Below are 25989 nucleotides of genomic sequence, written 5' to 3'. Positions count from 1 at the left end.
ACACTCATGACTTTACACTCATTTCCTTATTTTTATATAATTGTCTGTAAAAGTCCAAGAATCCTTTTCTGATTTCTTTCGGATTGTCTATCTCTTCTCCCTTTACAACAATTCTATTGATTGTATTCTGCTCCTTTCTCTTTTTTGATTTGCCACGCAAGCCATTTGCCTGATTTGTTAGCAAACTCAAGTTTTTTTGTCTTAACCTTTTAATATTCCATTCCACTTCTTTATTTATTATCATTGCAAATTGAGATTGCAAAGTCTTAATTTCTTGTTTTATTTTGGAATTGTTTGGTTTTTTAATTAATTTTTGTTCCTTGTCCATTATCTGCTTTAAAATTTCCTTTTCCCCTTTTTCTCTATTTTTATTCTTCAGTGAGTTCTGTTGGATAAAAAAACCTTGCATCACTGCCTTGCTTGCGTCCCATACTACACTCATCCTTGTACCCTTATTACAATTGTCAACAAAATATTCAGTTAATTTCTTTTGTGCTTTTTCTATGATTTTCTGATCATCCAAAAGATAATCTTTAATTTTCCATCTAAATGTTCTTTCTTCAAACCCTTTTAATTCCAATTTTATTGGGTTATGATCTGAAATTACTTTAGGCTGAATTTCAACTTGTAGGATTCTTGGGGTTAATTCATTCGAAACCCATATTTGATCTATTCTTGACATTGACTGATTTGGTTCAGAAAAAAATGTAAATTGTTTCTCCAATGGATGTCTAAGTCTCCAAATATCAATCAAATTACAGTTCTTAATCAATGAAAAGAAAGACTGGGGTAGTTTTCCTTCTTTAGATGCTCCATCTCTTAGTCTATCCATTTCCAGCCAAACTACCCCATTCATATCTCCCATTAGTATGATTTTTTGATCCATGTATTCAAAGAGTTTTTCTTCCAAAGTTTTATAAAAATCTGTCTTGTTTCCGTTAGGTGCATAGATCCCGACAATTATCAAATTTCCCCTTGCCATTTGATGTGGACTGCTATGATTCTTCCTTCTGCGTCTTTAAAAATTTGTTGCGATTCAATTTTACTTTTTATGTACAAAACAACCCCTCTTTTCTTCTCTCTATCCAAGGATATGAATTCGTTTCCTAATCTTTTGTTAATCAAATTTTTTCTATGCTTTCTTGCCACGTGTGTTTCTTGTAAACATATGATGTCCATATTTTTCTTTTTTAGAAATTGTTCAATTTTATTCCATTTTTTCTTCTCATTCATCCCATTAATATTCCAATTCCATAACTTTAGCACCATGATGATTCCTGATTAAAATAATTCTGTTTTATTTTCTTATAACCTATCTGTCTTTTCCCCGTCCTCTTATTCTTCATCTTCTTCTGACTTCTTTCCATTTTCTTCTTCTCCTTCTCCCGATTCCGGCCCCTCCCCCTGCTCCTTTCGCTTCTTCTTCCTCTGATCTTAATTCCTTATATCTTCTCTGAAATTTCCCTGTTTCTTCTGGGCTTGTCAGCCTGTGCTTTTTACTTTTATAAAAATGAAATTCCCTCCGGAAACTCCCATTTGAATTCAATGTTGTTTTTCTTGAGGATCTGCACCAATGGCTTATACGGGTCTCTTCGTTTCAGCAGTCTTATTGGTATGTCTTTAAAAATAATTATATAATTCCCGTCTATGTTTATTTTTTCCCCCTCTGTTCTTCTGTAATATCAAATTTCTCATTTCTCCATCCTTAGATGTGATTAGGCAGTCTCCTGGAAATTTTCTTGCCTTGTTTGTTCTGACTCTCATTCTAAATGCACTTTGTACTGTTTTGGTTACCTCCTCTGTTGGTATCTCCAACCTCTGCGCTAATTCTGTTATTAATCTCTCTTTGATATTTTCATTCTGAATCTCTGGTACAGATCTCAACCTCAGGTTAACTTCCCTCTGTCTCAGTTCATTCATAGCAATTGCATCTTTGATCTCTTCTTGTGATTTATTTAATTCCATCATCTCCACCCTGCGCCTCTCCTCCTCTCATTTCAGTTCCTTCATTTCCAATTTTGTCCTTTTCATCCTTTCCTCCAAAGATAAGTGTTCTCTTGGATACCTCTCTTATTTGTCCTTTAAGTTCATTAACTGTCTCATCAATTTTTTTATCCATTTTCCCAATCCTATTATCCACTTGTTCTAATTTTGTTTCCAAATTCTTTTCACTTTGTTTAATATCAGCAAACATTTTCAAAATCTCTGCTTTAAAATCTGCCTCCTGTTTAGAGACCCTCCTTTCCGTTGTGGTCCCCCCTTCCACCCCTTTCTTTTGCTGGTGTGCCATCTTCTATAATACTCCACTGAACCTTTTTATGTCACCACCAGCCCCTCTAAAAGCAAACCCAACAAAGTTACCAAATTACCAAATCAATTTCTAAATTTTTAAATCCAGTTCTTTTTGGTCGGGTCTCCAAATGACAATTTAAACTTTATAATATTTGTTCTCTATTTTTGGCCCGACCCTAAAATATTACAGCGGCGTAGGAGAGCACCACTATTGGGAAGAGTGAAGGGTCAAAACAAAAGCCAATCTTCTTGCCACCATTTAGGCTAAATCCTTATTCATCGAATCTTCAAAAAATTCTTTTTATACCAATTATAATCCAATTTGTAATCCAATTTATAGTCCAACTTGTGATTCAATTTGTAATCCAATTTATGCCATCTGTAATCTGATTAAATTTTGGCTATTTCTTCAACTAACAAAAAAGGTTCTCTCCAAAAAGTGAAGGAAAGGAAGCAGAATATTCCCTCTAATTCAGTCCAAGGAATAGCTTTTTCTTTCTTTTTTTAAAAAAAGACTTATTCCACCACCAGATCCATCAATTCTAAATAAGTCTTCGACAGCATTCAATAATAAGAATGAATGAGAACAGTCACAGGAGAGTCCAGAGTTCAATTCGAAGTTTTAAGTCTATATTAAATCCAAATATCAAATATCAAAATACCAGATATCAAAATTAATCCAAATATCAGGGTCGTTAGTTCAGAGGACAAGAGTTCTAAAATGTCAATTTAGAAAACACACACACACACACAAAAACAAAAAATAGGGGAAGCCGGAGCATGAGCGAAAAACCAAAATCTAGCTTCCGTTTTGAATCAGCCTTTCATAGAAAAAGTTTTGAAAAACAAGTTGTAGTACTATATTCCTTCCACTAGGGTCGTAAGCTCCAGTCCTGCATAATTAAAAGTTCTCCAAATAGCCGGGGGGGGGGGGAGAGGTTTTTATATCTTCAAATGACAATTTTGTTTGGCTAGGGTCCTAAATAGCCTTTTTCAAAATACAAAAAAGCGACCAGGTGTGCAAATTTTATTTACTTCACCTCCTTTCTGCCTTTAAGTTCAACTTTTGAAAGTATTAATGGCGTCGGAAGTCCTTTTTCTGCTACGCAGTTCTTTGTTCTAAAACCGAAAGTAAGCAACAACTTCACGTTCTTTACCCTCCATTACATCAAAGGCTGTTATTTTCAGAAATAAAGTCACTCTGTCCCCCCTTTTAACTTAGTAGTCTTTTGTTTCTTTTTGGATGAAAAAAAGTTAAAGGAGAGAAGGCAACAGTAACCGCTAGCGGCAACTCACTTTCCTTTTTCGCTGCTCTGTGCGACACGCTGTGTCTGTGCTGATCCCAGATGACAGCTGAGCTCTGTAAGCTTCTCACTTTTTCAATTCAAATCCTTTCTTTATTAATCACCATCCAATCTGTACTTTTGGGTCCGAAATTTCTTGTAATTGAGAGCGGAGCGCTTTCCCTGCATGCTCGGGGCTTCACTATTCGGAAGTAAATAATGGCTTCCCTTCGCCTGCTATCCCCACTCCGCCGTACTCCTCACTCCTTTCTGGAGTTACCTGACGGCCGGGCGGGTAGTTCTTCGCATCGCTGGGAACCTGGCTCTCTGGACACCCTCCAGAGATTAAATTTGGGGGCTACGGCGCCCTGTAGCACCCCTTTCTTCTCGAAATAGCACGGGATTTCGCTTGCAGCAAAATCCCCGCTTGCGGGAGGATCGCGCTCCACCGGAAGTCCAATCAATTCCTAATTACAAGAATCCCATTGATCCTTTTGAGAAGCTCTGCTGCTTCACTTTCTCTATGCTTTGTTGTAGCAGTTGACTCAACTGTGGCAAGGGCCACTAAAAAACTTAATGCCAGTAATTCAGGCTCTTTTTCCCTCCAACCTCCAACAAACAATGCAGTACTCCCTTCTTTGCTGTATTGCACATTGAATTTTCTAATACTAAAATGTCACAATGGTCCTCTCTAATTCTACGATTCCTTTCTTTACATGCACTCACATTTTGCACCCTGTAACTCTTCCAGGCATTTTGGATTTGGTATAACTCTTTGGTGCCATACTATCTCAGGTTCATAAAGGAAGCTGTATGAAGCCCACCCTTCCCCGTGAAAGAGGGAGAGATGGGGAGGGAGAAAGGGAGTATTGTGGCAAACTCAGTTATTGATATGTGGGGGTAATTTCAGAGGAACAGACACTCCTTGGAGCAGGCACTGCACCCTCCACACCTGGCGATGCAGAAACTCTCAAACATTCGTAGAGTTGGTCAAAGGACTCAATCAATCTCCAAGTTTTTCTGCCTCTTTCAAAAGTATGATTCAAGGGTGCCTTGGCTGTGACTGTGCTCATAATTGTGCAGCTGTACATTTTTGTGGAGGTCAGCTTGTCCATACAAGAACTGTGTGCGTTGTGGACAATGCCAAGGCAACCCTTTGTGGTCTATATATGCAGCTACCATTATATGTGGCATGAAACAGACTGACTGCAGTCACAGAATGCATTTAGCCCATAGCTTTGGGGTATGCAGAACAAAGAGTATTCAGATTTCTACCTTGAAGTACTATCTCAAGGGGAATTGTGGATTTTATAAGATTTGTAAATGCCAAATAATCTCTGGTGTCTGTACTATATGTTGTCATGCAAGCAGGAAACAAATTTGGTAAGGCTTGTTTCTATTTTCATAGTCCTAGTGTTTTAAAATTGCATCTGCAGATTTTTAAACCTCCAGCCTGACTTTTTCCGGAAGTAAGAATGCATTATGATTGGTTGTTATAACTGCAAAGATATGCTTCCTGCTTTTATCACTCTACCCCCCTCAAAGGACTGAATTTGGAAACAACAACAAAGGTCTATTTGCTGTGCCATTCAGGTGCTTCCAGCACCCCAGAAAGTCTGCAGACAAGGCTGAGTGAAATTCAGTCTGGTTACCGACTTTGACCCAGGACCAAAGAACAAAGCCTAAGGAGTTCACTGTAACTCAAAAACATGCACCCAACATGGTAAACACTAGCAGGTTCCCATAATAATATAGCTCCAACTCTTCTGCTGTGGTGTGAGAGCAACCACAGTACAAAGACTCTTGAGTGGGACTTTCAGCATGCAAGCACAAAGGCGAACCCTCCAGTTCCTAAGCCTGCCAAGTGTCCATGCACTGGATGCAACATCTGCATGAGGTCTGTGTGTCGGGGTCCAAACTGGAGTTAACTCACATAGGACACTGCACAAATGTGCAATCCAGTAAGCAGATCCCAGCAGGTCTTTAGGCAGGAAAGATGCACACACTGAGCAGTGTGGTCTTGTTCCTTCACTATGTACAGATGCTAACTTGATTAGAACCTTGCTTGAATGAGTCTGCAATCCTGTGAACATTTTCAAGTAAACATGCATAGGCACAAGTGGACAGATGAACTTTCTCACTCGGATCTAGGAAATTAATTATTTAAGAAGGAGCTACTCACCTTTGATTTGCCTTTACTGTAACAAGCCTTTGTAGTAGCTTCATCACAAGACCACTCCACTCCCTAGCACACAGAAAGAAATAAAGATTGGATGCAGAAAACAACAAGCAAAATGCCCAGGAGCAAGCTTAGAGATCGTGTGTTTCCACTGAAATAAACAACAATGATTTAAAATTGCATGGGAGAGAAAACATAATGGCTGTATTTGGTCATCACGGTAAACCATAAATCATGGCTTGCTGGGCACGAGTGAATCATGCCTGTTTCGCTTCTCCACGCTAGCACTGGGAGCAAGCAAACTGCAAGCCCTGGCTCAGCATTGCTTCTGAACCAGAAGTCGTGGGTTGTTTTGCTCCAGATGATGGTAACTCACAGTTTGCTTTTGGCTTAGCAATCATGGTGTGCTTCTTCTGCACGCAAGAGGCAGGGAGCGAAGCAAGTAAATTCATTCATGCACAGGATGACGAAAGACCAAAATATAACTATGGAGAAATTCATTCAGGGCCACACGTAGCCACATTTGTTCACCTGTTTCCCTTGTTCATGTATGAGGTGTGGCTGGCGTGGGTGTGCGGTTCAGGGTCTTGTTTCAACATCAAAACCCTTAATGTGCTGAACAAGCACATTAAGAAATACTGTAAACATGTTTTTTATTATTTAGAATGGCCAAAATGTTTACGTGTTTATTTAAAAAATCTGTATGCTGCCATTCACCAAATGATTTCAAGACAGTCCAGGACAGCATACTAAAAACCACGAAATACTATAAAGAACAAATAAACACCATAAGGGATTAAAACAAAACATGAGGATGCAGGATGGATAAAGATGCACATTAAAATCAAAGACATTTTAAAGACCCAGGTGGAAAAAAGCAGTACCTTGAAAGCCAAGGAGATGACTGCAATTTAGGTCCCAGGCTATATAGGGCATTGCTGGGAAACCTCCAACGGGTCATTTCCCCCAAACCACGTCCCCCTGCTCTACATCTGACATCATATAAGGTAAGGCTCCCTGTTGAAAGCAGAATTTGCAGGAGCCTCTGATCAGCTGATGCCTGCAAATCTTTGTATCTTTGCCTGTGCAGTATATTGATTTCTGCAGTACTGCTGTTGAAATCACAGAGTAGGCCATTTACCGCCCTGTTCTATGGACAACCTTTGAACATTCATTCCCTGCATTCCTTGCAACCAAGTCAGTGTTCATGTGAACCTAACCAGTGTGGTGTCATAGTTAGAGCACCAAACGAGGACTGAGGAGAACGGTGTTCAATTCTCTCTCTCCTGAACCATGAAGCTCACTGAGTACCTTTGGAGCAGCCAGCAACACTCACCCCACTTCACTGGGTTGTGAGGATAAGAGAGGGAGAAGATAGTATGTGTTGCCTGGAGGATATAAATATTATATTTATATATTTAATTTCAGGGTTTCATTTTCCTCTCTAAAAAACCTTACACTATTCAGTCAGATATTAAAAGTACATAAAATTAGTATATTATTAATTATTTATCAATAATGCATTATTAATGTATCATTCTATATGATTAGAACTTTCAAATTATACTAAAGATTATTATACTAATAATCCAAATTATACTAAATCCCTATGTGGGACTGATATACCACTGTACTGCTTCCTCCCTTGTAAAGGGAAGAGTTGAAGTCATCAATTCTTTGTCTGCTGAGGGACCAGTTTCCATGGAGACACAGCCGTCAGCTGAGACAGACTGGAAGAGGGAGGGAGACCCACAAGATGCTTTTCCTTTACAGGCATGGGCTGGAAATCTGTAGAACCTTTGCAAGTTTTCACTTGACTTGGCTAGTGCAATTGCCTCTACCTGACTTCAGCAACCCTACAATTGGCACAGAAACTAGAGCTGTGACTTCTTGATTCTTGTTTAAATAAATTCCCAAAGACAAGAATCAACCCTTGGCAGGTAGCATCATGCAAGCAGCTTTTCTTGGAACCTGTACTTAGTTTGCTGTGAAATAATAGGCGGGGTGTGTGTGTGTGGAGAGTATTTAACAGCAGGGATAATAGCTCAAAGATAATGTGATTTTCCAAACTTTCTACTGTCAAGGAACCTTGTTCACATTGACTCGCATGCAAAGTAATCAAGCTGTGATTGTCCCATGTGTTGGAGAAACTGCCCCATAATATTCCACATTTCAGAAGGAATTGGTCCTGATTTATCACTGCATCTCAAAGAAACTCATTGATGTGCTTCATTGTAAGTCGGGGAAAGTGTTTCCTGGGGTTTGGAGAGGGCTCGCCCTGAAATGTCAGCGCATCATTTTTAAAAAGTCTCCTTGAATCAGGGAGGGGAACAGCAAATTCTGGAAGCATATTAAAAGCAGACTTTCGGATAAAAGTCAACAAATTCACGGTTGCAGGTTCGTCGGGGAAGGAGTAGGACGTGTACCTTGCGGCTGATAGGAGCGGAATTGTTTTTAAAGGCTCCGGTCCTGAAAGTGTAAAAAAATAAAGGGAAATGGCCAAGCATATCAAGCAGCATAGCTGTCAAGTGTCCCTTATTTGGTGGGACAGTCCCTTATCCCAGCGCCATGTCCCGCTGCTGTCCCTTATTGATGATGTCCCTTAAATAAGCTACTGAACGTAATGGGGCCCTTTCTATGTCCAGCTGTGCTTTGTCAACAACAAATTGTTGTTGTTTTTTTGTGCTGAACATATGCTATATGGTAATTTATGGACCTAATGGGTATCAAAAGCCATTTGCATGCAACAAAATATGTATTTCATCAAAGTAATTGTTGATGCCTTATTTTGGCTGCTGATCCCTTATTTTCAAATCTGTAAGTTGACAGCTATGCCAAGCAGACTGCCCATACGTCCACTGGTGGCAAAGCTCCACGTAAAAAGCTGGCTACCAAAGCTGCTCGGAAAAGTGCTCCCTCTACTGGTGGATTCAAGAAACCTCATCGCTACAGGCCTGGTACTGTGGCGCTGCGAGAGATTCGTCGTTACCAAAAGTCCACGGAACTTTTTATTCGCAAGCTTCCGTTCCAGAGGCTGGTAAGGGAGATGGCTCAAGACTTCAAGACAGACTTAAGGTTCCAGAGTGCAGCCATTGGTGCTCTGCAAGAGGCTAGTGAAGCATATCTGGTGGGCCTCTTTGAAGACACGAACCTGTGTGCCATCCATGCCAAGAGAGTCACCATCATGCCCAAAGACATCCAATTGGCTCGTAGGATATGGGGGGAGAGGGCTTAAGAGGAGGAAGTTTTTATGGTGTTTTGTAGTAAATTCTGTAAAATACTTTGGTTTCAATTTGTGACTTTTTTTTGTATGAAATTGTTTATAATATGTTACATTTGTACTTAAATCATTCCATCTTTCACTCAGGATGAATGCTAAAAGTGACTGTTCACATAAAAACGCAGTGATGTGAGCTTTGTTGCTCAACAGTGACAAGTTGCTAATATGCAGACAGGATGGGTGATCTTTCTTGCTTTTCATGCATGTTTGTGTATGATAATGACTTGTTGGGTAGCTAAAATTGTAAGGTACTAGAATTGATATAAATGTGTACAGGGTCTTTTTGCAATAAAACTGGTTATAAGGTAAAGGGACCCCTGACCGTTAGGTCCAGTCGTGGCCGACTCTGGGGTTGGGTCGCTCATCTCGCTTTATTGGCCAAGGGAGCCGGCGAACAGCTTCCGGGTCATGTGGCCAGCATAACTAAGCCGCTTCTGGCAAACCAGAACAGTGCACAGAAACGCCGTTTACCTTCCCACCGGAGCGGTACCTATTTATCTACTTGCACTTTTCTTGCTTTCGAACTGCTAGGTTGGCAGGAGCAGGGACTGAGTAACGGGAGCTCACCCCATCGCGGGGATTCGAACCACTGACCTTCTGATCAGCAAGTCCTAGGCTCTGTGGTTTAACCCACAGTGCCACCCGCGTCCCTAAAACTGGTTACTACTTGATCCAAAAAAAAAAGGGGGCAACAAATTCTTAATTCAGGGCAAGCATACAAATAACCAGATTTAAACAATTATTTCTTGATTATGTTTACTGGATTATTTATACAGTGGTACCTCATATTACAGACGCTTCAGGTTCCAGACGCTTCAAGTTCCAGACTCCGCTAACCCAGAAATACTACCTCGGGTTAAGAACTTTGCTTCAGGATGAGAACAGAAGTCATGTTCCAGCGGCGCAGCAGCAGGAGGAGGAGGCCCCATTAGCTAAAGTGGTGCTTCAGGTTAAGAACAGTTTCAGGTTAAGAATGGACCTCCGGAACGAATTAAGTTCTTAACCCGAGGTACCACTGTACAGTCAAACCTTGGTTGTCGAATGTAATCTGTTCCGGAAGACCTTTCAACTTCCGAAACATTTGACAACCGAGGTGTGGCTTCCGATTGGTTGCCAGAGCTTCTTGCACTCAAGCAGCGAAAAACATGTGTGTGGGAGGCAGACCCCAGAGACAGCTCTTGAGGTTTGTTACAGCCTTCAACTGGCCTTTGTCTTTGCTTTGATCTGCAGCAATTAGCAGGTGATAGCATGTATCTCCATGCTATGAAAATGTTCACCTGCTAATTGCTGAAGATCAAACACTTTTAAAAGACACAGGAACCAGGGCTGGTTGAAAAGTTGACAACCATGCCCTGTTCTGTTTCAGGACTTCTGATCTTCACTGTTCCACATGGTTAGGACTAGAAATCAGAGAGATCGGCTTTTTCCTGCTTAACCTGCTTCCCAATTCAGTGAATGGTTCTATTGCCTTGAAATGCCAGATTTCAACATGAAAAGTTTGGTCCAGCTCTAGTATAAACTCTTGCCTTCTGTCTCCTGCTTTTCTCCAAACCCCTGCCTGCTCTAAGCACCAAATTCAGTTAACAGCAAGCCTGGTTTGTCTCTTTGTTTTTTGGTTTTTTTACCACCAGAAAAATACACATTTTACAGAGTAACATAAAGAAAAGGAGGGGGGAAAGACAAAAGCAGATCTCTGCCTCAAGGAGCTTACAATCTCAGTTTACACAGAGGAGAAACGAAGGAAGGAAAGAAAAAGGTAACTGGATGAATGGAAGAATATACCTGAAGGCAGTTCAGTGGGTGGAGTTCAGCAAGTGGAGGCTATTTATTTATTTTTATTTAATATTTACAATACACTTATACTGAAGTATACAACACCACCACACTTAAATTTATAAGTATTGTTTAGGCACCTACTTAGGAGAAACATCAGTCATGTCAAAGGTGCCGCTGACCCCGGTGCCGCATAGCAGCTCAATACAATACGTAACACAATATTTTAATGTAAGAGTTAATTTCGCGTGCATAGCACCGTTGAGTCTGACAAGCCCCGCTGTTGTGAATGACAAGCGCTGCCGCTGGCGCAGCGTGTCTTTGGTAAATGACCGCAGAAAGACGAAAGTCTTTTGGTGAAACAGTAGGTATACATTTCAGTAATACCTAGGTATATATGTATTTTGTTTTTCTAGCTTAATCAAAATTATTTATTACTGCATAACAGGTAGATAGTTAAGAGCGGCGGGCGTCCCCCGGAATTCAGCGCCCGGGTGCCCCGCACCCCTTGCACCCTGGGTAAAGACAGCCCTGCCCATAGGAGCTTTGGGGGAAGAACAAGGAGGAGTTTGTGTATGAATGAAGTATTGCGCTGTTACACCCATTATGACGCACACCAGACAGATACAGCAACAACATCTCCCACCGCAACCACTTCATACCAACAGAAATACATCTCTTTTGAGCCCCTTCCAACTCCACAATTCTGTGATTCTATGAACTTCTCTAAACTAAAAACAGAAAACAAACAGAAAAGAACAAAACAAAATTCCAGACAGATGGCAGAGCATGCCTTAGGCAGATGGCTCTGGTAATTAGACACTGGCAAAATATAATATTTCCAAAGGTGGTTTGATTACACCGCCTCAGAAAACAGCTACATAATTTCATAATTCCATTTAGCTGCGTTTTTACTATTGTTATCTGTTTGCCTTCACATCTTATGCCGTGTATTCAAACACCATGTTTTTCAAAGGTGCAATGCAACCAAGAATATAATTTGACAGAACAAAATGACAGTAATCAGTGCAGGCTTCAGGTTTGCAGGGCTGGTGAAGGGGGGCTCTGGCAAAAACCGTCATCCTCCACCCCAGGAGTTTGCTAGCTGATCAGGGAGTGAGAGGCAGCGGGGAAGCAGCTTCTCCTTCGCTGCCATTGCTACTCACTTGCTCCCCCCCCCCCAGGCCTGGGTTTGGTGAGCACATGGGCAATGACAGCCAAAGGAGGAGAAGCATCAGGGACAGAAGGTCCTTGGCAGAGAGCCTCTGCCAACCTCTGACCAACACAGATTGACCGTACCCATGCGACAATGGAATAGCATCACTGTGCATCGTTCCAAGATGTGTTAGTTGTTGTATCATAGTCAGGGAACGGAGTTTATTGCTTACTGAAGGAACCAGGGGCGTTTTACCCATAGAGGCTAGTGGCGCAGGGCACCAGGACGCCAAGTTCTGGAGGGTGCCAGGGAAGAGGCAGAGGCTGGACGCGGCGCCTCCCAGCATCAGCTCACCGCCAAAGCAGTGCCACGCCCAGCGCCTCCTTCTGCCATGGCCACTGCAGCACCAAGCAGCCAGTTGAGCCGGGAGGCACCGTGTCCAGCCTCTTCCCTGGCGCCCTCCAGAACTTGGCGCCCTGGTGCCGCCCTCCAGCCGCTGCCTGCCACCTCCAGCCCCACCGGCAGTGCCATTCTCCCTAGACGGGGTGGGGGGGAGCGGGCGCCTGAGGGAGCTTTGCACCATGGCGCCGGATATGCTTACGACGGCCCTGGAAGGAACACACGTGAACATGAGAACTGCCTTGCTAGATCAACTCCAGTCATTTCTCCAACAACCGTAAGACAAGACAGCTCTGGAAACTTACAAGCAGAGCACAAGGGTTATGGCCAAGCCGAAGTTTAATTTAGCAGTAGTAGTTAACAGCAGTAACAGCCTCATCCTCCACTTAAAGCCATTCTGCTGCCGCCTGTGGTGTCTCTCATGGAGACAGAAGATTCTTCAATCCAGTGGAGGTTTTACTCAGTGGAAAGCAGACTGAGGTGATTTTTGTCAATTCGTTCTGTCCTCTGCAGGTCCCCCTTCCCTCTGAATCTTATGTGCTGTTCTGAAGGGTCCCCCATTCAGGAATAGATGGGGGCTGCAGTGAGGACAAACTGGAGAAAATCTCCTCCTTCCCGGTTCTGCTAAAGCCTCTGCCGGATCAAAGTGTCTTCTGTCAGCAGACGGTCACCACTGGATGCAACCCATTTAGCTAGTGGTGACTGTCACATCTAGGCAGACCCCCAAAAGGAGTTATGCACCTGAGACTGGTGAGACTTTGCAAAATTAGGGTAGCATGAGCAAGTTCTTTTTACCAGTTCAAAATACTCTCCCTAAGACTTGTTGCACCTGGAAGAAGTGCTGCTTTCTCTGTCGCAACAGCTCATGAGGAAGAAAGGAAAATATCACAGCCCACATTCAGAGAACCCGCGACGTTCTCTAGCTGCATGGTGATCTCAGAGGGAGAGAAGCCACTGCCTGAGGAGTCATCACCTCCCCCTCCTCCCAGACTACCCAGGCCAGAGGATGCACTATTGTCAGACTCCAGCAGATCCTCCAAGTGTCCCTCGTTTACAGGGACAGTTCTGGATTTACAGAAACTGTCCTGGTTTCTGATTTGATCCCTTTTCCTTAGGACATCCCTATTTTCATTGGAGTAATGTTGGAGGGTATGGAGTTATCTGACCCCCGAGCCATCTGAAGGGAAGTTTTTTAAATGTCTGGAAGTTTTTTAATGTTTAATGTTTTATTATGTTTTTATATATGTTGGAAGCCACCGTGAGTGGCTAGGGCAACCCAGTCAGATGGGCGGGATATAAATAGTAAAGTTGCTGTTGTTGTTATGGACGTCTCTATTTTCGTCACAGAAATGTTGGAGGGTTGTCAGCTCAGGACACCCCTCACTTCCTCCCGCCTGCAGGAGGCAGCTTTTGCAGAATAGGGCAAAGGCCCTTTAAAAGAACAAACCATTCTCCTGAAGGGGTAGAGCTAATGCAGGTGGCTCAGGCCAGCCAACCAGCTTTTATATGACTTCAGGATGCTCTTGAGGTAGCAGTTCTCCTGTCTAAGACTTAGTGAAGATGACTGAGACCAGGACAGGCAACATGGCAGCCTGCAGGTATTTGGGACTACAACTCCCATTATCCCGATCCTTAGTCATGCTGGCTGGGGCTGGAGGGCACCATGTTGAGAACCCCTGACCTGACTCTGTAGGACATTCCGAGTTCTGCCTGGAACTTTTGTATGCAGTGCATATGCTCTGCCAGCCAGCAATGGTCCTTCCTCTTTCTCATTCCTAATAATAATTCACATGGTGGTTGTCTTTAAAAAACCCCACAAAAAACAGTACTGCATATTTTCATGGAGCAGCCCCCTCAGAAGCCAGCATCCCTCCCAGCTCCTCTGAGCAGCCTGCATTTTAAGTTACTTTTTCAAACAGTTATGGTACCAACACATGGCAGCTGAGGGCATCTTAGAGATGCAATGAGCATTATTCAAAACACTATTGAGAAGCAATTCTGAGAAAATTCTTCAAGCTGTGTCAAAATGTGCTCAAACAAATTTGGCATTTATTTCCAGCCGTACCCTTTAGCAATGCTTGGCAGGATTTTTGGAATAATGCTGTCGAACTGTTAACATGTACTGTGGTCTTCTGTCAGACAAATTCTGTAATCAAACTGAGGCAGAACTGAAAGGATAGTGGTACATGCTTTAAAATAAAAGCTGATAAAAGCCAGAGTGTGTATGATATCAATAGCTGAAGAATCTATATGGATGGCTGTAGAGAAAGGTTAGTGAAATATATAATGTGTTGTGCTATGCAAGAAGTCTTGCAGGGAACCTGGCATTACAGCAGATAAATAACTGTCAGGTCAAAAATCCTATGAATTGTAGTTTCTACATTTCTGTTTATTACAATTATAATTCCAACCTCTTTGAACTTCAGTCCTTGGTGAAGTAGCACATAGCTGCATTTGTTCTTACCTGTGCACACATTTAAAAGACATGTGGACATGCATGAATATTGCCCATAGATTTATAACTCAGTCCTGTGCATGCCTAATCTCCAGTAATACCCATTAATTTCACTCGTCTCTCTCCTAGGCAAGTATCTATGGGAAGCTCTGGTAACCACACAACAAAAATATTTGCCTGGCAAAGGGTGAAGCCGCCCTCAATAAATACCCCATATATGCTAGTATTTCAACTTCACTCACCATTAACCTCATTAATGCAGGGAGTAAAACACCTGCACGGCTATAGTGCACGACCGTATGCCTCCTTCTCCCCCTTTCTAAAAAAAATTGTAGGTGGTTAATTTGGACACATTGTGCCCCAAGAGCACAGTGAAAATGGCCCTGAGTAGGTAGACAGACCAAGTTCCTCTTGTAGCAGGGGTTGCTTCTAATATAAAGGCCTTTGGCTGCCAAGGCAAGCAAGTGTTTTGTATGTTTTTAAAGGCATCTTTACAAGATGGAATATAAAGGCAATTCAGTAACAGCTGAAACCCTCTGTGCAATAGGAATACAAAATACAAAATGCAGACTCAGGTAGGGATCATACGCACAATTAGCTTCCATGATTATGCTTAGCTTATGGGGAATTTCTGTTCCCCACAAGCAAAGAGTTGAATGCCATCCACGTCATGGCTTCACAAACTGAGAGCCAATTTATATGTTAGATTTTGAAGATAATTCACACATGACCTTTTTAGGTTAAGAGGAACATGTTTGGGAAAGTATTAGACACAAGGGCATATTAGCAAAGAGCCAGGATTGGCTATAGTTCTCTCTGACATACTTGGTTGCCAGCCCAGGTTTTCTGTCAAATAATGTGTGGCAAAGGTGCTAAGTTGCGCCTAACATGGGGGGGGGGGGAGGCACGCAATACAGGTGCGCTGGGCTCCTCAAAGAGTTGTACACACACACACACACACCTTACCTGGCTGCATAACATATGGAGCTAAGACATAATTAAACCTTATCTATCTATAAGAAATGTAAATACAAACCATCAGCAGTAGCAACCATATTGCGCATGTACAAGTCATGGTAGATACATTTGTCTATAGATCACTGTAGGTTGTACCCACTTCAGACTGCAGGTGGGAATTGACTTGATGAAATGCCCTTCCGTACCAGAGAGAGAGAAAAAACCCTCTGCATAGAAAACTAGCTATCAAGGACAGAAGGCAGCAGAACCACATGCTCCTGGTCCCTGAAATGCTAATTGCTAGAAGAAAGATGTATTAAAATAAGCCTACACAACTTGTCCCAAAAAGCTGTTTTGAGATTTATTTTAAAATACTGTATAGTGAGAAATAAAATATACAAGAGAAGCCAACTGTGTGGATAAAATTCAATAAAAATGCTTTAAAGGGGACAAAAGAAGGGGAAAACAAAAGTCAGTTGCACCATTTGACATCCTGAAGCTTTTTCACATCTTCACTGAAAACGTTTTAATGTCCATTTGTTTTGCTTCTTTTTTAAAAGAGGGAGGGGTAAAAGTTAACTGCTTACCTGGATGAGAGAAAGATCCTCACTATGTAGCCTGAAGAGGTAGTTTCTAAAAGAGGGAAAGGAGAAATGGCATCAGTCATGCAGGTGAACCAGGAGACCATGGCTCTTGGATATTCTTGATTTAGAAGCTGAAAAGCCTTTGTCACAGTAAATCTGGATTTGCCACTGACACTGCACTTGACAAATAGCTGCAGCCGCCCCTAGCTCTTCAATAAGGAGTAAACCTATATAATGTATCTGTTAACTACACATTGTGTTTAGCTTAGCAGAACCAGGAGTTTGGAAGATTTCCTATTGAAATCAAACAAGCCCCTGCAATTTTGGAAATCTACTGCCTGCTGAAAACATTTCTATTTTGCGAAGAAGTGTTGGCCACTTGTTCTGTATTTCATTATTTTATAGTTTTATGATGTTTCATGATTTTATTGTACACTGCCATGGTATTTTTCAATGGGTTGTCAATTTAGAAATACTCTGACAGAGAAATAAAACGTTTCAAAACTTGTTTGTCTTGTTAGGCGTTTCTAAGTGTACACTGAAGCTTGTCAAAAGCAGAGAAATGTTTGATAATTTTACTCTAGGTATCTTACCTTAAGCAACTTAGGATGAGATCTACATTTTCTTTCTTAGTTTCTCTAAAGTTTACTCCCACTGGCATTTTGAGTGACTAGGAGGAGGAGATACAAATATCTGTGTGTCTGTTATATATCAAATATTTAACTCTGTAGACTCTTGACATGTGGAGCATAGGCAGAGAGGAAGTCCCAGAGCCCAGGGTTGTATTCAAGTAGCACTAAGTAGGAATGAGCTAGGCTTGTACAATGTGACTCTCCTCCCCTACATCTTCCCCTTCAGGAGCAGTTTTGGGGACAGTGGGGGGTGCAGGGAGAGAAGGGGAAGGGAAGGGGAAGTCCCATCACACAAGCAGAAGTCACTCTGTGCAATTATTTGGTTGAATACTGCAAAGGTCCTTTAAGGACCTTCCTTCTTTTCTTTCTGAATCTACAGGAGCTCATCTTTTCATACATTTTACATGAATATTTCTGTAGACTTTCCTGCAGCAAGCACAAAAATAAAATATTCCTCTAGTCAGCAACTAGATTTGCAGGAGAAGCTTGATAAAGATGGGGTGAAAGTTGTTGGAGCAGCTTCGTCTCTCCAAAGTGGACTGTCAGTGACTATCCACTCAACCCCACATACAGTATCTTGTTTCTGAGTTGGCCAGATAATAACCCTCAGAGAAGGGCAGTTTGGCCTATGGGCCTTCAGCTGCTTATCCCTAATTTATGCAGAATGGAAACCCCGTTTTAGGAATTGCAAGGCTGAAGGGCTTTTTTCAGTTGGACAGCCTCTCTCAGATTGCCTTCCTGTAGCAGCAGTGCATCTGCTGTTTTCTATTTGAGAAAAATGAAAAGCCAGCCAGGAAGAAACGACCTTCCTTTCCTACAGTAGCTCATTGTCAAAAACTTCTTTGAAATTTTCACCCTCACTACTGTGGTCTCCATTATTAAAACTCCTATTTCTCTCTCACACACACATTTCCTCTGACAGCATCAAATCCGCAATGTGTAAAGACAGGACACCTCTAATGCAGCCATGAAGACCTTCTTATCCAGGCATCCATATTCCAGTGGCACTTTGGATCTCCCATTTCCAACTCTCACTCGCTCTTGGTTACAAACTTTAATGAAACATCATAAAAATAAATGTCCTGTTGTGGCTGCTGGCTAACCATTATTTTTGTTAGGTGGTTGCTGGGTAACAGCCCAAGATAATCTGTTAGTTTCATTAATTAACATGAATATCAGAAGGTGGTCTTTGATGCAGTCCAGTCATATAGATATTTATAAAATCTGTAATAGGAGTTAGGGAGGTTTTTTCTGACTTTGAAAACAATTCAAATTCAGGTTTGGCCATCATCTTGAACAACTGTGGCAATGATTAATGAGAGGAATTATTGCTATCTCAGTACCTATGAAACCAAATTTGAATTCATAAATTATTTTAAAGAGGCATTGCAATAACCTAAAAAATTCCTTCACCTTTTGATGAGCAGCTGTTCCATTGTTTGAAGCCGTAAGGTTTTAGAAACAAAAAACCAAAGCAACCTGCTTCAGCCCAGATCTGAAAAACCATATTTTTCTTCTCTGCAGAACCAAACCACCACCACCTGCACAGATCTCTTTTGGTTCTTTTTACTGCCAGGGCATGGGTAGTAGAGCTATATCAAAGGAAAACCAGGAGAGTACAAGCTGGGTAGGATTCATGGAGTATCAGGGCAGAGCAAGCGGAAAAATCAGCAAGCAGGTTGATGGCACATTCCAGGAGTTCCAAGTGAGAGCTTTTCAGCAGCCTGCTAACATTCTCTTCCTACTTCCTTCTAGGGGGGGTTGGTAGGAGCACAGCTGTCAACTTTTCCCTTTTCTTGCGATGAATCCTATTCAGAATAAGGGAATTTCCCTTTAAAAAAGGGAAACGTTGACAGCTATGGGTAGGAAGCTCAAATGAACTGGCATTGAAAGGCAGGACTGGGCTAAGGAGCAATGTTCACCAATTTGATCACAACTGAATTTTAACCAACGTAAGAAAGAACTTTCATCCATGCACACTGCAAGTGGTGACATGACATGTTTTATTTAAGTTGCATTGCTTCATCAAAACAAAAACAACACTTTGGGGGTTAGCTGTTTAAATTTTTGGGGCAACTAATAAAACAAACCACCAGTCATCATCTAAGCCACTTCCTTAAAGCAGTATTATTATAGCTCAGTCTGACCCCAGAAACCCAGGACAGTCAACATCTGTAGATAGCTGGAATCAAAAGCAGGATAATAAAAAGGGCAAAAATATTGCATTCTTAGGGCCACAACAGTTGTATCCCAAATTAAGATATTGCTGGGCAAGTTTAAGCATGTCTGACTCTTAACTGTTTGCAAGATTTGTTCATTGGGCTGATTTGAAACTAGTAAAAGTCTAGGCTCATAGCAGAGTGTCAAGATGCACTCTACTGCTAAAAAATCCACTCTTGACAGAAATACAAAGAGCAGTAGCAGACAGTGCTTTAACCTGTTGTGAGTCAGCTTCATAATTTGCATGAAAGGGAGAAACACCCACAAATCAAATGCTGATTCAGCCACTCCCTCCCTTACTGTGACAGTCTAACCAGAATTGTATAATATGATTCTCTTGGCTGCATCACTGAGCTTCAAGTCCTAAACACTGCAAGGACTGCAGAATCTAGTTTTCTTAGAAAAGTGGTTACCAAATATCACAGCTAATTTTGAAGTCCATAGCTTGTTGGCATGTTACATGGATATAAATGATGTATTTAATCAAATATGCATTCAAACAAAAAAAATTAACCATCTGATAAGAGAGAATTTTTAGAAAGCATTGTCTCACCTTGCTCCAACAACAAGTTCTTTTTGTCTTGGATCAAATGTTATCTGAGAAAAGTCGACAGCATTTTCTGCTCTGAATACATGTAACCAAGGAGCAATCTCTATACAAACATAAATTTGATAAATACATAAAATCAGATTATTAGCATTAAAAATATTTAGCATTTACATAGATTTTTCAATGCTATCAAGGAACTCTGCCTATCTTATTTCATGAATCCTTACAACAGCCTTGTAAGCTACTGTTTCTTTAGCATAGTGCTAGCCTAAAGCAGTCCTCTTGATAGAGAGGTTTCCAGGCACAGACTCATGTGCTTCTTTCTGTCTATTTCTCCTCAGAAGAACTGGAGGTGGTTTCAAGATTCACATGTTTCCTGGTTTTGCATGAACCTGGTCCCCTTATATAGCTACCTGTAAAAGCAACTTCAAGCTATGGGTGTCAACTGTATGGTTTAGGGTGGATTTATGGTTCATGTAGGTGCACATGCATTGTGAAAATGTGGTGTCAGGGTTAAGGTTATCAGACGTCCCCGTTTCCCGGGGATAGTTCCCAGATTTACAAATCTGTCCCCAGACAAAATCCATCCCCGGATTTCATTTAATGTCCCTGGATTTATATTTTAAGTGTTGCAGATTTATTAGTAGGGAATGAATGTTGCGTGATTGGTTCAACGGCACAAGACACATCATATGGGGACTTCCGGTGAAGCAAAATGGCGGGCACCACGGCAACAAGCAGCTCCAGAAGCCAGCCAGAGCCGAATGTGCTACCGCTGCTGCCGCCACTGCCAAGCGGGAACTGGGGGCGCTGGGCGCATCAACTGGGGGAGCCACTGACACCCCCCCCGCGACCCAAATCAAGCCGGGCACAAGAGCGCCCGGCCAACTGTCCAGAGGCGCTCCAGGGCCAGGAAAACCATGGAGCCGACGCAGGGAGAAGGGGGAAAGGAGGAGGAGGAGGAATAGAGAGAAAGAGGAAGGAGAAAGAAGAGGGGAGCCCTGACCTTGCCGCGCCACCGCCACTGCTGAGGAAGAGAGGTAGGAGAGAGCACTGGGAGGGCAAGGGCACATGACCAAGCCCAGCCCCAACCCGAGAGAGCAGGCAGGGGCCCCGAGGAAGGCCATGCAACAGAGGAGAAATATTACATTTTTTATAATGTTAACGAAGAAGAAGCCATTTGCGTTCATGTAAATGCAATACAGTCCAGAGTTAACACAGATTGGTGTTTCTGCTTTCCTTCAGTTGCCCAAGGCAATATTTGCTTCTGTCATTCTTATTATGTGTTTTGTATTTCAACTGAAGTTGAAAAGTGTCCCTGGATTCACTGAAAAAAATCTGGTAACCTTAGTCATGGTTCTCACACACCCTTTAGGCAATTCAATGAGAATGCAAGGAACTGGGTTTTCATTTTTTAAATGGAAAGGCCAACCATGTAACAATCAGAGGAGAGAATAAGAACAGACAAAACCCCCTGTAATTTAGCAAGAGGACATGGTTTGTAAAATTACAGTGAGCAGGTTTTGGAGGGGTGTAAACAATAAAAACAACACTAGTAGAGATGAAACAGAAGTTGCAGCTGAAGACTGTGACCAGTCAAGACATTCAATAAATTTAGATGAAAGAGAGGGGAAGATAGCAAAAATGAAAGGATCAATGAAAACAGGGAATATTGGAGTTTGCTTACAGTTAAAAGGCACCCAAACAGACAAAAAGAGAAAAGGTTAAAATATAAGAGGAGAGCAGCAGGGTCAACTGACACCAAAAAATCACTAGGATTCAGAACATAGGAAGAGCCCTGCTAGATCTGAACGGGCACATCCTGCCCATTCTTCACTTCTCACAGTGGCCGGTCCCTGGAATGCCTCAAGAGAACAAGGAATGAGCTGACCATTACTTTTAAGAAAGGAAAGAGGAGGAGACATCAATGGAAGGTAAGTGGTGGCGGTGATAAGGGGGGCAAGAAGATGAGACACATGAAGATGATGAAGAAGAAGAAACAAGAGATGAGTCAAGAGTGTGGTAGACATCATTGCTACCTTCCTGCACCCAGCTACATTCCTAGGTTATTCAACTGAGTTTTTTCTGTTTTGCTTTTGTTTCTTTGCTGGGCCTGCTGTTTTTTTCTGTCTTTCATGAAACTAAAAACAAATATTTTTTTAAAAAAAGCAAGGAAGAAAGGAAGGAAGGAAGGAAACTTTATGCATAAAATAGTCAGCAGACAGTGGGAGAGAATTACATGAAGGAAGAAGAAGGGCTGGGAAAGGAGATGAGAATTAATGTGGGGGGGCGGGAATACAAGAAAGAGGAAAGGATTGATGAAGGAGGGGGGAAAGAGTGAAAGAAAAAAATGCAGATGAGGGAAACGCAGAGATTAAAAATGAAGAAAAAGCAAATGAGAACGAGGTTTCTGCCAAAGATGCTCAAAGCTGCAAGAGATCACAATGGGTGAGGCAGTCATGAGCAGAACCTTGAACTGTGCTCTGCAGGATGCATATATTCAGCGCATTGACAAAATAGTTAAGACACACACACACACACCCCCGGAGGAGATGAGCTGGTGATGCTCTGCCCCAGCTGAAGCTTCTAAGCAATCTTTGAGGCATGTGGTACTTGAAGAGTATATGGACGCAATTGTCTCAATCTGCTGTTTCCCCCTCTAATTTTCTTGTGGCATCCATTTATATTCCACTCCTGCTTTATCTGTTATTGTTGTTATTGTGTTTTTTGGTTGTTTTTAAAATAAAGCTGGAAATTGAGTGCGGATGTTCTGTAACGCCAAGAAACTGAAGTGAAGTGAAGTGGAAAGCTAATGCTTGGCACTCAAAGGATATGCCAACCCCCTTCCAATGTAACAGAATGTTCTGCAACTACAACATGAAGAGTCTAATTTATCATCTTCGTTAAGTCTATGTGCTCAATCAAAAATTCTGTTTCAAATGGGCAATGAAACAAGACACACACAACCACATTTCAAGCTACTCTCCCTTCCCATATGTCACCAGGGCAATTCCAGGAGGCTTGTAAAAGTTTTGCTACATTTGTTCTGCCTTCTGTTGCCGGAGATGCTCATTCAATTAATCTTCATTTATGACAGACTGCAATCAGCCCATTTGTTGTGGACTTCATAAGGATCGGAGGCCTGAGAGAATCTTTTCCCCCAAAAGGCCTTCTGTTTCTGCAAACTAGGATAATGCAAGTTGATTTACAGCTCAAAGAGGAGTGTAATAGGGCTTTCTCAAGGTAAGTGTGCACAAGATTGTAGCCTGTCCGGTTTAAAGGGAGATGATGGAATGATATCAAACTCTGAATGAAAACTTCAAATTATAAATTCAAGGTGACTAAATGGGAAATTTAGGATTCTGGCCACAGCCCCTGATCCTGTGTTTGAAGCTGCACCGGAGGTTGTTCTGGTCCAAAGAGTAGCTTTGGGAGAAAGATATGGGAAGATGCTGTAGGGAGGAAGAGCCAAAACAGGTCCTGGTGCATGCAGAAGCAGCCTTGCGGTTCTCCAGATCCTAGCCAGAACCTGCCCTTCAGAAAATATTGTTCTTGTGCTGAATTTCAGATGGCACAATCAGTGGCTCCATTGTTCTTCCACAAACCCTTGCCTGGCCTGTGCCCTCCACTGAATTTTACAGAGCTGATTTCAGCAACTATAATTGCCAAGTAAGTAAATGAATCTATTTCAACAGATCATCATTACAGTTACAGCAAGCAAGGGAACTCAGCTGTGTGTAGCAGTTACTTGCATCAGATTGTTGTGGTTTAATTCCTTGGGGTGTATGCTAGCTACGCCAAAAAAAAAAAAAAAATGCAAGAAGAAATTGGTGCATTATTTATTTGTTCACCCTGATGACTTCCTATCGTCCCACCGAGTAATCACTGTTTACTTTTAACAGCATCTGTGCTGGTTAGTCCCCTCATTCATAGTATGCCCCTTCTCCCATCTGTAGCACCATTGCTAACTTTCGTAGCTGCTCAAATTGCCAATATGTTCACTGCTGGTACTCTGAAAGAACACTGGCAATTATGGCAGTCCCTGTGGAGAAAAGGAGGCTGATTAGCAGCAAAACCCACAAAGACATCTAAGTCTGGTCGTTAAGCAGTCGTACGTCTGATCAGAATCAATCAGAAAGAAGAACAAGGAGTCTCAAGTACAAAGAATAAGGCCTCACACCTGAAAGCAGTGTACAACCACAAGTACTGTAAACACCACCTTTAAGTTTATGCAATGTTATTTCTCTAGCTCCCTTTCATCAGGATTTAAAAGAGGTTATGGAATCATTTTCAGCTCCCTGCAAATGGTGGGAATGCAAAAAGCAATATGGTTGTCATGAGGAGCAGTAGCTGAGTGGGCTGATGAATGCCAGCATTATTCTCCCTTGGTTTTGCCCTATTTTTGCTTCCCTGAGCCTCTGCCTCATCCGACTCTCTGTCCCTTAGGATCAGATCTCTGTCTGCTTCCCCATGTTCCTCTGGCACTATCACTTAGTTGCATTTCCAGAAATCAGTTGTGTTGTTTCTTGCTTTCATAGCCCTGCCTTAAACCTCAACATTTGGCTTCCAAGTCTGTTAAGTATGGCAGTCTGTCCCAGCATGAAGTGGGCTGGTTGCTAGGCATGCAAATAGGTGTGAAAGGGGGGGGGTGAGGATCAGAGTAATGGCTGCTGATGTCACAAAGTAAAAGTGCTGTTCCCATATGCAATCCCTTTTTTAAAAAAGTCCTTTGACATCTCAAATGAAAGCTTGCTAGTTTCTCACATACAAGTCTATAATCTTCTGCTTCCTCCTAAATTTCAAATGGTCTTGGTTCTTTCCTGACCACACCAGCAAAGAGGTTCAGGAAGAAAATGCAGTTAGGTTCATAAAGGTGTGAAATGCTATGAGTGTGTGTGATTTTCTTGGCCTAACAGAAGGTCAGTGATTTCTGGCTACTGCTAAACTTAAATAGAATTATCATAATTAAACACAGTAATTTTGAAAATGTAATAGTAGTGTTTCCTTTTTATAGCATTATGGGTTAAATTCAGATGTAGTACTCCAAAATTTCCACTCTCTGTTGACTCCCCTTCTTTGTGGAGTAAAAACAGGCTGTAGCTTGGCCTATGAATATATATTTGCATAACTTTTCTTGCAATATCTTTGGGGAGAAGCAGCTTCAGGACAAACAGATAGAGCTTTCTTTCCTGGTGCAGCAAAGCTCTGGTGCTTGGCTGTCAAAACCTGCTGGCATTTGGTCTTTTGCCTTCATTGCTCATTCCATAGGCGCCCCCTTTCCACCCAACTGAGCAAGAGGGCTGCAGAATGACAGGTAAGATTCAACGTAAGGGAATGAAAAGTGATGCTTACTGAAGCAAAGAGTCCTAACTCCACATATATACTAAAGTCAAAATTGGCTATAGCTCCACAGGAGATGGAGGTCTTGGGATCATATACAGATACAGATATAGGCACAGGCACACGCACACCACACCAGGAAATAATGAAATCATTCAATTCAAACCCAGAAATGGTGAGAGAGAAATGGAGAGTTCTTGTGGCTCGTGAGGAGACCCTCCCTGGAGCCCGAAGAGGACGTCAGTTTTGCCTGACCTTGTTCATCTGAACTTACCCTCTGCTGGGTTTGACCTTGCCTCACCGGAACCTAACCCATGCTTGACATGGCTCTGCTTCTTGGGTTTGGAAAGGATGCTAGCAGTATGTGATCTAGAGTCCCTGGACTCTGTGCTTGGGATAGGTCTCCCTTTGGCTAGAACCCCATTTGCTAGCTGGGGCTACTGCACTGGACAAAACAACAGCAGCCTTTTAACAATGCTGGCTTGAGAGATAATGACTGTTCCTGGGGAAATAGTGCGCCAAATATTTTGTGGACTCACAGCAGTCGTTGCCCCCCCCCCTTGGTGAGCATTTATGAACTAGCCCGCTGATTCAAAGGAGTGAAAATTAAAATGCGGGTCAATTATGAGCAGAGATTTCCAACCAATCTGTTGCAATCTCAGATTTTCTTAATACAGACAGAGGTCTATAAGGAAACTAGCCAAAGAACAACAAATCAGTGCCAGTTTTGCTATTCTTTGCCAACGTGGTGTAGTGGTTAAGAGCGGTGGACCCGTAATCTGGGGAACCGGGTCTCCACTCCTCCACCTGCAGCTGCTGGGTGACCTTGGGCTTGTCACACTTCTCTGAAGTCTCTCAGCCCCACTCACCTCACAGAGTGTTTGCTGTG

The 25989-nt window shown here is 42.2% G+C and overlaps 1 protein-coding gene and 1 pseudogene across 3 annotated transcripts in view; one reads left to right on the top strand and one right to left on the bottom strand.

The window, feature by feature from the left end:
• SEMA5A (semaphorin 5A) overlaps positions 1–25989 on the bottom strand; it is a 159040-nt gene that overhangs the window by 51754 nt on the left and 81297 nt on the right. For both annotated transcript variants that reach the window (XM_081917739.1, XM_081917740.1), the window contains exons 3-5: positions 19764–19863; positions 16362–16407; positions 5758–5820 (exon numbers count right to left, since the gene is read on the bottom strand). In XM_081917739.1, the coding sequence (XP_081773865.1) occupies positions 5758–5820; positions 16362–16407; positions 19764–19863 (209 nt within the window). The remainder of the gene's footprint in view (positions 1–5757; positions 5821–16361; positions 16408–19763; positions 19864–25989) is intronic.
• LOC309374789 (histone H3.3A pseudogene) lies at positions 6154–9350 on the top strand (annotated as a pseudogene). Its single transcript has 2 exons — positions 6154–6196; positions 8577–9350. The product of its transcript is annotated as a histone H3.3A pseudogene (transcript).

This window comes from Podarcis melisellensis (genome assembly GCF_964234715.1).
Source record: "Podarcis melisellensis genome assembly, chromosome: 7".
In the NCBI taxonomy this organism is placed as follows: Eukaryota; Metazoa; Chordata; class Lepidosauria; order Squamata; family Lacertidae; genus Podarcis; species Podarcis melisellensis.
The sequence above is the reverse complement of the archived record's forward strand: the minus strand, read 5'-3'. Positions and strand labels throughout refer to the sequence as shown.